Genomic DNA, 16229 nt, shown 5'->3' with positions numbered 1-16229 from the left:
ATTATTAGGACAAGTCACATTATTATTGGAGATTATTAAATAAGTTAAGAATATATAACATTCATTTTCCACCTCAAGAGCAAGTATTTATATAAATATCTTTGATTACATAAAATGTGAATTTATATAGCAATAAAAAAAATAATAATGAAAATTTCCTTAATTTAGTGTGATTTATAAACTTTCTTCTTTAACTACTGAGTAGTAAGAGTAAAATCCTAAAACGACAAACGTGTCTATATATACAAAAAAAATACATAAATTAAAATCACATGATGAATTATTTTTTGTTTTTATCATACAAAATTATATAAATAAAAATCATAGAGGAAATCCTATTACCTTAGTAATAGCACTCAGCGGTTGATTTAGGTGAGTTGTTCTGGGCTTACGAAGTCAATAAAGAATGATGGCTTTGAGGATGAGTTCAGTTGATCTCGAGGAGAAAAAAAAGGTACACACTATGATTTTGGGATTTCAGCATTTAATTCAGATTAGTCAATGCTGCCATTTCTCAAATTCTCAATCCTTGACCGTCAAAACATTACACAACCGGTTCAAAAACCCTCCAGTTGTTGTTGGTGCTTGCTCAAGAGGGTCCTTAAATTTTGCTCTCTCGCCTAACTCTTCGAAAGAATCTACAAGGTTCTGGAGCCTTGCCACAAACTCGATCAGAAGGGATGTAAAAGTGGCTAGAGACAAAGAACTAGCACTTTCATACGTTTTAGATTCTTCCTCTTTTGTCACTGCATCTGCTGTGAAGGAAATATGATCAGGCCAAGATATCTGTTTCCTGAACATGTTTTCATCACCAACACCTACAGGCACTGCAGGTTTCTTCTCAGGAGCTGCTTGTTCTCCCCAACCTTTTGGAACTTTGACAGCTCTGAGATCAAGCACAGCTTCACTTAGAGACTTGTACTCCAAAAAGTGTCTTTCTTCATCCACGTTCAAGAGATCTTGAGGATCACCCTCCCCTCTTGGCCGGTTTCCGATTTCCCAGCTCTCTGAATTCACAAGGAGGAAGGACTTTTTGTCAATTTTCTGCTGCAATTCTTCTGCTGCCTCGTGTACTTCGTAAAGAATGTCTTCCTCGCCTAGTTTCTCCATTTTTTTTACTTTGTTTCCGAGATCCCTTAGAATTTTTGCCCCTTCAGAACCTACCTTCTGAAGCTCCCTTCTAAAGACTTGTCTCTTCTCTGGTGGTGCCTGTTTATTTACAAGGGAGGCTAAGTACACGTGTTTTTGCATAAATCATAAAAAAAAAAACGTTTGGAATAAGAATTAAAATTTCCCAACTATTTAACTTTAAATTATCCGAAATTTTGAAGTATTCTCTGTCAGGAGAAAGAACACAAGAAAAGTAATGTAAAAATTCATTGAAATCATGAGCAACTATCACTTAAATTATAAAAGTGTCATTGTACCTCCCAAAAGTTACTAAAATGGCAGTCATTTTAGTCCCTAATGTTGTCAAACATCAATCGTTCTAATCTTTGAAATTAAAAAAATAACAACCAAAAATATTAATGGCTGGTATAAGGACTGAAATTAGATTTTTTATATTTTCAGGCACTAAATTAACTAGTAATTGTAATATCAGGGAGTAACTCGGTGCCTTACTCCAAAAATACATAGTAAAAAATATTTTAATAGATATCTGAAGTGTGTTTTTAAGATTGGAAAGAGTAGAGAAAGAGAGAAGAAGAAAAGTTTCCCAAAATTTCTAAGAATTAATTACAAACCTATGAACTGTACAAATAGAAAAACAGTTAACAAAGATAGTTAACAATTCCTAACTGATTCCCAACTAACTCCTAACTAACTCCCTGATCTATAAAGTCTAAACCACATAATAACACCACTTATAGATGTTATGGATAAATTATTCCACCAAAGTTTCAAGCGTAAATCAACCACGCAGAGTCCTAGCAGTAAATTAGTTACTTCATATGATTAGGAACCATAAAAGCAATTGTAAAAGTAAATATTAGAAGAACTGGAACACATTATACCAATATACTGTTTTTGACAAGAAATAGAAAAGTGAAACAGTACTTTGGCCTCATAAAAACTTGAGTTCATGCAGTGACTATATTCAACCTACGAGAATGAGAAAAGACAGCACTGATTAGCATGTCAAATATGACAAGGTGAAAACAACCTCAAGTTTATCCGATTTCATGCCAAAAATAACAGAAAAGGATTTTTAAGCCAGAAACTATATACTGAGTCCCAGTATGTATCAGGTACCAGTAGTGACACATGGGGTATAGTTGGGTTAAAGTCAAGATCTGACTGCATCTCTCGTTCAGCCACTAAGAATACAAGATTTTCGAGCTGAAGGGGTTAATAGTGGATAATAAAAGTTAAGAGAAGCTGAAGTAATATTAGCTTTCTGAACTTGGGGATCAAAGTAATTGACAGTGGATTACAAAAAATGAAGCTAAATTCCAGTATGTGTGAATAAAATTGATTTTTCCAGGTCTAAGGTTTACAATCAGTAGACATTTCTCTATAAACCCAAATGACTTAATTTAATAGTCGATCTCAGTTTGGGAAAAAAAATACTTAGATGAAGTTTGTTAAGTGCTTTTGGTTTTGTTCTCTGGTCACAATTAAGGGTTCAGCTGAATAGTGCAAATCTTTATATCAAAAGTATTTAAAGGAACTTCAAATACGTTTTGTTCTAATGAATCCTCATGTTCTGACCCCACACATTGCTAGCCTCAAAACACCAACAGTCGAACTTGGAGTAAATTTTTAATCCCTATTTAAATAAATTATCAATGATTTTTGTTGGAAGTCCCACGTTGACTAGAGATAAGGTCAATTTAGAGTATATAAGTGGGAGCAAACTTCACCTTACAAACCAGTTTTGTAGAGTTGAGTTAGACTTAAAGTCCACTTCTTAACATGGTATCAGAGCTAGGTTAGAGCCATGTTGAAAGTCTCACATCGACAAAAACTAAAGTATATATAAGTGGGTGCAAACCTCACCTTACAAACCTGTTTGTATATTGCAAAACCAAATCCTAAAACCGTCCACCAAAAGTAAATACAAAAGATTCTAAAGACTTTTAAGTCTTTGGAACAGAAAAGTTTTAAGAAGTACCTGTATTTCAGAAAGTATACATCCATGCATAGCCATGACCATAAATGCACAATGCCTTAGAGCCCCACTTACTTTCACATAATTTTGCCATGGATATCTAAGCATTTTATATCTTCCATGAGGTGGCTCCCATACAGCAAAACCCATCTTCAATAAGAAATACGTATTAATGAGTCAAAAGGATAATCAATATTTTGCTGTGAAAAGTGAAACAGAACAAAAATAGATTATACCAATGAATCCTCTGTGCTTGTAGATTCAACAGCTGATCTATAGCCTTTGTAAACCACATCCTCAGCAGCTTGGTATGTAAGAATTTTAGAAGGCACTCTCTCGTATTCAACACAATTAAGATAGTTATTAACAACGCCTGAAAAAGAAGCTCAAAAACTTTATTCAACCCAAGAAATAAGATTATGAAGCCACACCAAAATATTAGTTGGTAGTCTATTACAATTCCAAAAACTAAGACAACCTTCCAATGATGCAGCAACGCCCACGAAATTTTTTGCCACAAGATTATGCAGATCCTCACCGGCCCATATTGGATATATGCATACATTTATCCCGAGTGCGACAGCAGCACCAAGTGCAATGAGCAAAAATCTATTTATAGCTGTTTGAACAAACTCTCCTGTTCGATACCCTGATACAATAATGTAGCAATAGGTGATCAAGAACACACGGAAACCATATTCATAAGCCTTCATTGTTGGATATTGTTTTGCATATGTGGCACAAAATCCTGCCAGTCATACATAATAACACTGTCAGAACAATGCATACTCAAAAAAAGAAAAAAAATTGATGAATCTTTATCAGCATAAGAAACAGATGTGATTCAAATTCCAGACCTACAGTGAAGATGCTAACAGTTATGATAAGCTCTTCCCATTTTCCAGCCAACTGTGATAAGATTCCCATTCCCAAAGCTAGACCTCCAGCTAACAAAGTCCCCAGTCCTCTGTTAAGTCCTTTGCTAAGAGTTGCCCCTGCAGGATTACATTGTCACAAATTATTGTTTATAACTAAAATTAGAATTTACGAATACATGTTTTACTTCAGCCAGTGATTTTTTATAAAAGTATTGAATTTAATAAAAGATGAAGTACATGAACACAGTTGAATTAAATAAGTAGAGGCCTTGGAACATGCAGCAGAAAAAAACTATAGCCTGTGATTTCGTTCGTTACAAGACAGAAGAAATCTATAAGGAGACAGTAAAATATATTTAATAAAGGAAACAATATTACTTTAAAAGCTCAAAATAATATTTAACAAAAAAATTGAGTTTTCCCGACCACTGCCCTGAACACACTGGTCAACAAGTACTTTTCCTTGGATTAGTATTAGTTTTCTAGACAAACTAACTAAATTAACAGAACCAACGTATCACTCTACCACGATAGAATATTTTAACTGAATTTCTTCTACCTACTACCCAATGACCCAATCAAAATACAAAATTATATGTCTACTGAAAAGGTTTAAGGCCTTTATGCACTAAAACAGGCATATTCTTCGACAATTCCCCCTTGAGGAAGAGGAATTAAAACCCCCAAAACGAAAACGAAAATAAAAATAGGAAACAATTATCTTAATCCATAGCGGATACGAATGACAACAACTTGAGCACAGACAACACTTTATATTAATTAGGTCTTATAATTAAAAACAAAAAAGAAAGAGACATGAATTTGGTTGTCAATCGCATGTTCCAATTTTGTATGTTACTTTAGGTTTAAGTGATAAAAGGACTAAGTTCGAGCCAATTATACGAATCACGTGCAATTCTAGACACTAATAATAAATGTCTTTCTGGAAAGAAAAAAGTACAAGGAAAGAGGTATACTTGTTAAATGTTAAAAAATAAAGCTATGATTGTGATGAACAACATGCTTATATCTAATGATGAGAGTTTAATTCAGGTACATAACACTATATGAGTTTTCTATACAGTTTTCTACACCGACCCTCAATTAGAAAACACACTCAGGGGCATCCAGTGTATTTATGTATATAGTATTTATATATGTTATTCGACATTTTTTTTGCATAGATATATTCAACTTTAAATTAGCTATAATTTCAATATTTGCTAATCTCATCTTAGCAAGCTAAATTCCAAAATATTCTTTTAGAGTAAAAATTCCACGATAATTTAGGTAAGGAGATGTAATTTTTTCTTTTTATAGTTTCAATTTTTATTGTATATATGACCCACATTTGTCCTAAGGAGAAATACTCTTGGCTAAATCGCATACGACACTATAAATAATAGTGAATTCAACACTCAAACTACATAATAAATCCAAAAAGAAACTTAATCCAAAGAAACCCTACTACTTTCTATTTAAAAAATCAAATCCAAATTTTAATATAAAAAACAACAAATGAACCAATTCAGGTGGGGTCAACTAGATTCTTGACTTTAAGTAAGCATTAGGAATTAACTAAATAAGATTAACTAGTAGTATCAAATTTAATTTACATCCTAAAACGTTAAATAGTGTGTTAATTTACAAAAAAATCATGATTCTGACAAAAAATCTCTCCAGTAATATTTTTCAAGGATTTGAGAAAGATTGTTCTGAAGAATTTTGAAAAAGGAGAGTAGATTGAAGGTTGAGATACCTATGCTGAATTCGAAGACCACAACGACAGTGAGAATAGCCCAAACGGAGTATCGACTAACGTCCTCAAAGGGCTTTTTGAGGAAAATCAGAAGAGAAAGGAGAATGAGAGCGAGTCCCATTTTTGCGGAGAATATGATCTTCCTGGGATCAGACATCCCCATCTCCCACGCTCGCGCCGTCACGCGCTTCGTGCTCTTCCACGCGCCGATGATCCCGTCGGAGACAGCGCGGTATGAGCAGCATCGCCTCCGCGGCGAGTTGTCCTCCTCGTCGGACTCCGGCAGAGCGATCCCAATTTGGGAGTAACCTCCACCCTTCATGGAGAGCAGCCTCTCTTTCTTCTCGGCGAAGCTGTGACGGAAGGAGCCCAACTTGGGCACCCTCGCCGCCGAACTCATCATCGCCGCCAAAATCGGAGCAAACGAGAATCTGAGAAGTTTAACTAAACGCAGACGCGAGTTTGGAATTGCTAGAAAGGTGGAATAGTGTTTCCGAAACGTGGCGGTGTAGGAATGCTATAGATGTTAAGTCGTGTTTGTTTGTGGTAACGAAGAGTCACTATGTACATAACGTGATTACACGACGAGGTGGGTCTCCCGATTGTATGTAGACTTAAATGCATATTTCTTATCCATTTTCTATTTCGTATCATTTCCTATCCATTTAACGTGAATTTCAGTTTTAAAAATGTACATATTAGATTTCAAAATTGTTAAAATTGTATGAATTGAGTCCCTTCCGTAAGCAGTAACGGAGTTAACTTCTAGCTTACATGACGAAAAAATCTACATTTTTTATTCTCTCTCCTCTGTCTTTTCCTGAAATGTCCCAAGTTTTTTTTTATATCTTTATTAAATGTTTTTCTTGCAAAATCTACCTCCATTATCAACTTAGAAAACACCTCCATACTACTGCCCGCAAATAAGTTAATCACCCAACACACACTTCATGCAAATAAGCTAATCACCCAACACACATTTCATGGCAATAACAACAACAAAACTAATAAAACTGTGTTGAAATACTTCACGGACACCCTTTAAGACTACTTTTATGCAAAATACTTCAGCATCACATAGAATAAGGTTGAAACCATCAAATGAATGTTGGCTCCGTGTTGGTAAAATATACATTGGCATATTCACAAACACATAGAGTGCATGTTATTTGCCCCCACTTTTCCCCATTTGACTAGGTATCCAACACAACTAACCATACAAGGAAAAGCAAATTACAAAATTACATAGTATTTATTTGATCAGAAACTGCATATTTTGGTGTCTGCAATACTTTAAGGCCTACAAGATCCATTCACTGTAGTTGGCAAGCTTGATTCAGGTTCCGGTCGAATCTGAGGCTTTAATTAAAATCAGACATGTCTTTTTTTTTGTTAAAAACAAAAACCCCCAAAGAGAAGAATTCAAATAAAACCCTCAAAGTGAAATCTTCAAATAAAACAAAGAATGCGAGCTTGTTCCTCTCAGCCTCCGCACAACCGGTATCCTCCTTCGACGACGTCGTTCCCGCCTCCACCGACATGGCACGTGCTGCCGTAACAGGCTTCGGCAGTTTCGCTGGTTACCGTCGCGGAGGCACAACAGCAGCAACCGCGACGAGAACGGACCCGACAATAATTGCGACAATGGCACCCGCGGAGAGCTTCTTGGACTTCGTACGCGTCGTGGTCGGGGTCGAATTGGAGGAGGGAGACGGCGCTGGAGTCGAGAAAAAGGGGTTGCAAGCCTTCAACGGTGGGCCACAAAGATCTACGTTTACTGCGGGCCATTGTGTTCCAAGAAAAGGCCGATGAGGTGGGTTAAGTTGTTGATGGAGAAAGGGATTTGACCGGTGAAGTTGTTGGAGAAGAGATCCAAGTGAGTGAGACGAGCGAGGTGAGTGAGACTCGGAGGGAACTCACTGGAGCTATGTTTATTTGGGAGGTAGATGTTGCAGAGCAAAGAAAGAAAAAAAAAATTTAATAAAAATATAGAAAAAAGAGAAAAAGTTGGGGGCATTTGGACTCAATTTATACAATTTTGACAACTTTAGGACCTAATGTCTGGACTTTTAAAATTGAGTACTAAACAGAAATTCACCTCTTAACATGGGGACGAAGTAAGCATTTAAGCCTATTATGTAATAATCATCTAAATTATTCTACTCTATCTATAGGATAATTCTGACAACATTTTAACACTGCTTATGTATTATTCTGTGATTGGTCTATATTAATATTTATGATTATTATTATTGATTGTGAAATAATTTTGTACCAATTACATAATAACACGTAGATGTTGTTAAAATATTGTGAAAGTATCATTATCCTTATATTTAACTATATATATATATATAAAGTGAATATGTTTTGTATATCCTATTCTATTATTTTTGTGATTATTTTTCCTCTTAATAACTTTCGAGCAAGCCACAAAAAGTTATTTTAAGTGAAACTTATTCTCGAAACAATTTTCATAATACTGGTATCTTTAAATTCATTTCATTTACATTTTTTAAATTACTCATACATTTAAATAATTATTTTAAAATACAATAAGTAAAAGTTAGTATCAATTTTCTAAAATATAAAAACATTGTTTTCTTTGAAACATAATTAATAAAATATTTATTTATAGATGCTAATATTAATTTATTAACAACAAAAATGAGATTAATAACCATTTTAAAATTAGCATAAATGTGATAACAAACATCAACCAGGTAATCTTAAAATCTTGCTGAGTTTTGGCACAGCTGTAAAAAGTTAGTACAGCTTTTAATACGTGTTTCAATTATCAGTTCCAAAATTTGGTGATTTTGCTAGCAATCTTCAGATAATAAATTGAGTATAGGATTTCATAAAAGCTTATGTGGCTTAAAATATTACAAAAATATAATTATAATATTTAAACATCTATACAAACATTATATATATATATATTATAAAATAAAATAAAATAAATATTAATGTAGCATTTAATACTATAAATTGATTGTATATTTTAAATAGTTAAATAAATACTTCTTTTTAATATTAACTTATTCTATTATTAAATGCATAACTCTTTTTATAAATACATTTTAGTAATAGATTGAGATTTGACCTTATACTAATTTATCTATCAAAAGTCAAACAGCGTATTAACTAATATCTCACAATCATATTCTTTCAGAGTCGTTGTGCAGCACCCATTTTAGAAACTAACTTCCTGCCAAACTCTATCTATAATTACTACATTGCCGACATTTTAAAAAGAAATCAATTACTAATAAAAAAATTATTTGAAATATAATTACTTACCATTCATCCTTCTACATCTATTATATATTGTGATAATCTCAATACTGTTTTGGTTGCTGCTAATCCAGTTTTGCATTCTAGATCAAAGCATTTTGAACTTGATTTTTATTTTGTTCGTGACAAGGTTACTAGCGGTTCTATATTAACGTTGTTCATCTACCAGTCCAACATCAAACCAAACCAATCAGTGTTCTTCTTTTCTTCAATCTCGAAGCAAACTTAGAGACATTAGCTTGAGGGGATGTAAAGGAATAAGTAATGTATAATAGTCTTTCCTTAAAATTAGGTTAGTGTCCTAGCTAGTGACTTTTGTCATATAGGTCTTCTTTGCTTTATATAAAGTTTTCGTCTTTTCTCTCTTTTGTATTTTTAACTTTTCAAAAGAATACTTTTCTTATTCTTCGTCTTTGTGTTTGGAGTTTTTTTCTTCTTTGTTTTGTGTTTATGTTTCTAAGTTATAGATAAAAATAAAAATTTTAGTAATCAAACTTCAATGATGAAACCAATCATACATAAGTACTCATCATGTCATGTTTATTATTAAAGAAGAAAACTTGTTCAAAAAGCATTATCAAATCACCATTATTTCGTTTCTAGAGATAAAATCTTAAGTTGAAAGAACGATTCAACGTGTGGATGTAAATATAAGAAGAAATTTACATCAAACCACTTATGGACCGATATAAACAAGATAATTTACATTGGACAATGAACAACCACTTATCGACGATATAAACAAAATAAGTTATATTGAACAATGAGCAACCTAACATAAATTATCTCATTTACGTTAGCTCGTAAGTAATTTCATATAAAATCATTCTACTTATTTATAAAATTGTCATCATGTTTATTTTTATTATTTTTATTTTAGATATAAATCATGTATCGTCAAAGACAATTTTTGTCTTAATGTAAGGATAATTCTATTACAAAATATAACTATATATACATCTAAGCTAAAAATTACATTCCAACTTGACAATACCAGATATAATGAATGTTGTAAATATTATTAATATATACATGGAATGTCCGAAAGAGATACATCTTCTAGCAGCAAAAAGAATTTTTTGTTACTTGAAAGGGACCATTGAATATAGTTCATTCTATCAAATGGGTGAAAAATTATATTTGTTTGATTTCACATAGATTAATTATGCAGGTGATCTTTGTCATAAAAAAAAATAGTACATGTATATATTCATGATGGGTTCAACAAACATCTCATATAAAAGACAACCAATTGTCATTTATCAACAACTGAGACCAGTTAGTAGCTACAATAAGAGGGGCATATCAAGTTATTTGATTGAGAAATATACTTGATGAAATTTACTTCAAACGGTATGAACTAACAATCATTTATTGTGATAACAGCTCAATTATAAAATTGTCTAAAAATCTATTTTGCATGAAAGAAACATGCACATCGATGTCAAAGTATATTTTTTTAGTGATCTAATAAAAATGAAGTTATTAATTTTGTTTAATGCAAAAGTAAACATCAAGTTGCATACTTGTTAAAAAAAGTGGATTAATACATTTCAGAAAAAAAAAGATGCTTGAAGTGGATAGGATAGAAGATTTTTAGTTTAAACTAATGTTAGAAATATTAGTTAAAGAAGGGATCGTTAGATAAATTTGTATCATTTTGGTAAAACTGATTGTTAGTAGATAGTGGTGATAATTTTTCCTATTTTTTAGGAATTAGTTAAGGTTTTTTCTTTTTCATTATTAATTAGTTGTTTGTATACGTATTTAAATGACTTATTTCTTAAAAAAAAAAGTAAAAGAGTTTATTACAATTATTTTCTATTTTCAATAAAGTCCGTGTCACTCTTGCTCGTTTATTGGGTGTGTTTTTTTTTTTGTGTAAGTTGTAATTAAAGTGAGATACAATTTTTTTTATAAGGGAGTAATATGAGCTACACAACTATACAAAAAAAATTATAAGCTTTAACAAACTATGATTATTTAAAACTACACCTTTTTATTAAAAGTTATTGTTTAAATAATACATTTGACTTATACACGTAAACATAATAAATTTTTCTATAAAATTTATATGCTCGTTTCAGATAATAAAACGTAATATTATTGACTAGTTTTTTTTATTTTTTTGATCACGCATGTCAAGAGTTTAAATATAAATAATTTTTGTTAATTTGTGTAATTAATTGTTAGTTGACCTGTGTATAATTTAGGTTTAACTTGACCGATAGATATAATGATTAAATTTCAAAAGCTCACACGTTCGACAAATAATCATCATCACACTTGAAAGACAATTACACTTTTCTTCTTCTCTATTTTTGTCTCTTGCCATATCCACGATGTACTTAATAGTAAAAACACAACTTTAAGAATGACTCACATAATAAATCAAAATATGCAGTTCTAATCTAATGATTTATACAATCATAAAAAAATATTTAAGACATCCATAAACATACGCCAAAAATGCATTTTTCATTGTACTAGAGAATAAACATAAAAAACAAAAAATAACTAAATTAAGTAAACATTTATTTTTCAACAATATCATTGTCAATGCTTACAAAATCTATGGCCTTAACTCTCAGTCGAACTAAAAGCACAGAGAAGCAATGTTTAAGAGTTTACAAGTCAAAAAAATCACATATTTTAAACCTTAATATATTTTGGATGAGAAATAGATTTATAGTAGCGCTAAACTATATATAAAATAATTTTTTGAAACGAAAGAGCCAAATGGTAATAATAATAAAAAAAAACACTGAATTCCTAAAATACACATAATGTTTATAATCCTAAAATTTACTCTCTTTTTTCAGAACATTGAGTCCAATTACGTGCACGAGAATAATATTCGAATAAATTTTGACAAAGCATCACAGGTGTAGTTAGAGAAAACCAAATAGTTAAAAAGAAAGGCCCAATATGCATTTCTGGGTTAAAGAAAAGCCCAACCCAAGTTATACCACGTCTTGCTCCTTTAACCCACTTTCACCGTCCAAATGCAAAATTAGCCTTATGAATATAAATTGGGTGTTGCTTCTTCCATCACCACACCTTTCTCCATCTACTTTCTCAATTTTTTTTAATTCCAATTATATTCTCATATTAAAATATTTTACTTTTACTATTTTAATTTATTTTAAAATATCTTTTCATCTCTCATTTTCGTTTAACAATTTGTCTTCCGTTTTACTCTGCAATCCCATTTGTCTTCTCCGTTTCACTTCTCTTCCTCCTTTTCTTTCTTCTTCATTTTCCTTACATTATTAAAATACATTAAAAATATATTCAAAAATAATAAATTAAAACATTTAAATTAAATTATTAAAATATTTCCAAAATAAGAATAAACTAATAAAACAAACCCTAAAATAAAAAACGTAACCTTTAAACATCCTTCAACAGATGTCAACATCCGTTTAAGGAAAAACGGATGTCTGACATCCGTTTTAACTTAAACGGATGTTGACATCCGTTGAAGGATGTTGACATCCGTTGAAGGATATCACCTCCGTTTACATTTTTTATTTTAGGGTTTTATTTGAAGGTTTATTCGAATACACACCTGGAGGAAGCAACACACACTGCACCACGAGAGCGACACTGCACCATGAGAGAGAGACTGCTTGATAATTCTTTCCACCACCACCAACCTTTGCAACTTGTAGTATCTCACAGCGACGAAAGAAAGAGATGAAGAAATATAATGTTAAAATAAAAGAAAAGTATTTTACTCATGTAGGGGTGACTAGAATAAGTTATTAGTGGAATAAGCTCTGAATGAGTAAAATTAAAAAATAATAACCCTAAAAATAACAGGAGGTGAAGGGAGAAAGATGTGGTTGTGAAAGGAGCTAACACCCATATAAATTTTACCATAACTTTAATGTATTAAATTTAATATAACATCATCTTAAAATTTCAATTAATCATATTGGTTAAACACTAAAATAGCTTCAACAACACTTATATTTATTTTAAGTCACTGATATATACACATTATCAAAATTCAAGAACATTTTTCCTAAATTTTTCGTGGCTAATTTTCGATTCTCTAATCTTTATCGAATTGTCACAGGTGTCACGTTCTTCGTACCTTTCACTGACACAGAAATTCACACCCATGCATGGCCCAGGAAGGTAAACCTTATCCATTTGGGCCTGTTCCACCGATCCACCAAGTTCAGTTCGCACGTGTCAACTCATGATCCTGAAAACGACACCAACGCTTTCACAAAAAATTACACCAACACGTGTCCAAGCACGTGGCAGATGCATCGTGCAACTCACATGGCACGTGTCATGCTTTCACGACCCTTGACCAGATTCTTATGTTTGGTTTCTCGTATAAAACCCCATGCTAGCATGCTGCTTTTCATCAACAACAGCCCCTTCAAACACAAGCTCGTATAATCACAACAACAACATCATCAACCATGGCAAGTTATCAGAAGCAGTACGAGGATCAGGGTCGCAAGATCGACGAGTATGGAAACGTTGTAAGGGAAACTGATGAATATGGCAACCCGGTTCAAGCTGCCAGTGTCACCTATATAACCTCCTCCACCGATGGTGTTAGGGATGACACTAACAAGCAACATGATACCAGTAATGTCTACGGTGTAGACACCCGTAAACAACACGGAACTATAGGTGACACCGGTAGACAGCAAGGACCAACCACTGGTTTTACTGGTGACACTGGTAGACAACACGGAACTACCGGTGGTTTTACTGGTGATACCGGTAGACAATATGGCACTACCGGTGGTTTTACCGGTGACACGTGGAGACAACATGGGACTACCGGTGGTTTTACTGGTGACACCCGGAGACAACATGACACCGGGAGACTACATGGGACTACCGGTGGTTTTGCTGGTGACACCGGGAGGCAACATGGGAATACCGGCGGCTTTACTGGTGACACTGGTCTGGAAGGCCCTTACGTTGGAGCCAACACCGCTGACACAGGGACTGGTCCTAGAAGTGGAACCACAGGTGGCAGCGGCTATGGATCTGGTGGCGGCGCTGGTGGTGGTTATGGAAGTGGAACTGGGTATGGTATCAACACTGGGGGAGCACACAGAGATGATGTGTATGGAAGGGAGTATCCTGAGAATGATCAGGACAAGAAAGGGATAATAGACAAGATTAAAGAGAAGCTTCCCGGAGGCAACAAGGACAACTAGTTGAGACATCATGTCTGTGCATGCATGCAAGTATACTACATAGTATAAACATGTTATATAGTTGTGTTTTTGAATAAGTTTGCTGCATATATACGTACTCGTACAGTACTGTCTTGTCGTGTAAATGTGGTGGATCTTGTATATGGTTATAGTGTATGCAAGAGGAATAAAAGGTGCATGCATGCGAGGGAAAGAAGGCATAGATGTTCTGTTCTGCCAATGCATATGTAAAACCTACCCTGTTGTATAGCAGGGTGCTTCAGTTGTGTGTTTTAAATTTTCCAATGAAGCAAGTTTTTATTTCTTTCTTTCTTGACCATTTCAAATTGTATGTCACCAGTGATTTTCTGTTATCACCTTCATTAATATCTTTCTAACATGCATAAGAGATAAAGGGAAGAAAGAGAAAAATTGTTAGAAAGAATCACTGGTTTTCTTAAAAATTTTAGTAGGATTTGTTAAGGAGTTTATTTCATTTTAAAAGATGCTAATTATACCCTAGAATGCGCCATTAATTGAGTTGGTAGAAGTAGATAGCAATGTATATGTTTCATATATATTTAAGGTTTAAATTATTGGAAATAACACATAAGAGTAACTGTTCTCTGAAAAAGTAACTAGCTACCAGCTAATAACTTCATAAACAGGAAAATTATTGCAGCTGAGATAAATAGTACATCACACACACACACACACATATATATATATATTCTGTTTTTCTCAAGCCAGACATGCTTCCATTTGATTCTGGGTGGCTAAAAGAGTCCAATTATTGGTGATTGGTTTCTGGTCTTGCATTTCTTCGTTGCTCTCGCTCAAGTCTTGAATGTCTAAAATCTCAACTCTTCTGTTAGTTTTTTTCTTTATCTTGATTGCCACATCTTGTGGGATGAATCTGCCACACACAACTACCCTTGTATGCTGCTTCTCAAGGAGATGGCTGTCCAACTCTAACACAGTCAAAGAAATTAAGAAAATCTACAATTCAACTTTATTTCACAACTATAAGAACTTGCTGCATAGATATTAAGAATGATCAGTGAAGCCTGATAATACCATTTTTGTGAAACTTCAGTACAAGTTTTTTAGCAAATAAAAATGATATATCACTCTCTGAACTGAAATCCAAACATGAACTAACCTGGCATATCAAGAATGGCTCTCTTGACTTTTCTGTAACATCCACTGCAATCAATGTTGATCCTCATCACCATGCAGTAATGCTGCAACCCAAAGAAAACAAAAAATATTCAGATTATCTTAAGCATTTATAGCTTCTAAACTCTTTAGGTAACTAAAAGATGGTGATTAGTGCTTGCTTTCACTGTCATGAAACCAATTAATTAGGAAGAGATAGAGAGACAGCTACAACAGGAATTTGAAAAATCCAAATAGTAGGAATGAGAGATAGGAAAAGAAAACTCAATCTTAAAAGTATGCAACAAGAAGCTTTGAGAGTCAAAAAGGGTTTATAATGAGCTGGTTAGCATTTCTCTTGATGATGCTCCTTTAATTTGCTGAATCTGATTCTTTCTGTGAGTAGCTAGGCAAAGGGAGATAAATGTAGCTTACTTTGTCACATTATTCCTGACTTCTTTGTTACCGTTTTGTGCATGCCACTACATAAACAAAGGAAAGCATACTTTCTTTTGAAACAAAAAAGACATGAGATCATACTGTTGCTGGAATAAAGTGATCAGCTTACAAATGTTTAACATGTAAAAAAATCATTTTTTTTATTATCAAACATTTCACCTAATGGAGCAAATGAGTATCTATCTTGTCAAGTTTTGAACAACTCTATTTTGAGATTTTAAATTGATTTTTTTAGAGACATGTGAACTGGTTCCTGACTTAGTTCTGTTTCAGATTTGACAATTATGTTCTTATCTTTTTCATTTAAAAATAACCATTAAAACAATTTAATCATGGAAGTACACCGTGCTAATTATGAATAGGAAGTAAATAAAAAGGAAAAAAAAGAA

The 16229-nt window shown here is 33.1% G+C and overlaps 3 protein-coding genes across 3 annotated transcripts; 1 reads left to right on the top strand and 2 right to left on the bottom strand.

Moving 5' to 3' along the window:
- Nucleotides 1–241: 241 nt before the first annotated feature.
- Nucleotides 242–6336, bottom strand: LOC124849180 (aluminum-activated malate transporter 9-like). The gene is made up of 6 exons (XM_047327069.2): nucleotides 5750–6336; nucleotides 3970–4107; nucleotides 3591–3860; nucleotides 3349–3485; nucleotides 3116–3262; nucleotides 242–1209 (listed from the first exon to the last, which is right to left on the bottom strand). Exons 1-6 carry the CDS (start codon nucleotides 6150–6152, stop codon nucleotides 523–525), a joined length of 1782 nt encoding a protein of 593 aa, XP_047183025.1. The 5' UTR covers nucleotides 6153–6336; the 3' UTR covers nucleotides 242–522.
- A 7099-nt stretch (nucleotides 6337–13435) lies between these two features.
- LOC148199900 (uncharacterized) lies at nucleotides 13436–14552 on the top strand. Its single transcript, XM_088114526.1, has one exon. The coding sequence runs from the start codon at nucleotides 13489–13491 to the stop codon at nucleotides 14242–14244; it is 756 nt and encodes a 251-aa protein (XP_087970652.1). The 5' UTR covers nucleotides 13436–13488; the 3' UTR covers nucleotides 14245–14552.
- LOC148199899 (heavy metal-associated isoprenylated plant protein 26-like) lies at nucleotides 14311–15697 on the bottom strand. The gene is made up of 3 exons (XM_088114527.1): nucleotides 15564–15697; nucleotides 15386–15467; nucleotides 14311–15194 (listed from the first exon to the last, which is right to left on the bottom strand). The coding sequence occupies exons 1-3, from the start codon at nucleotides 15573–15575 to the stop codon at nucleotides 14965–14967; spliced, it is 324 nt and encodes a 107-aa protein (XP_087970653.1). The 5' UTR covers nucleotides 15576–15697; the 3' UTR covers nucleotides 14311–14964.
- Nucleotides 15698–16229: the final 532 nt, after the last annotated feature.

Source organism: Vigna umbellata, chromosome 4 (assembly GCF_029865625.1).
Source record: "Vigna umbellata cultivar VRB3 chromosome 4, Vumbellata_1.0, whole genome shotgun sequence".
Classification (NCBI taxonomy): domain Eukaryota; kingdom Viridiplantae; phylum Streptophyta; class Magnoliopsida; order Fabales; family Fabaceae; genus Vigna; species Vigna umbellata.
This window is presented reverse-complemented; position numbering and strand designations above follow the sequence as displayed.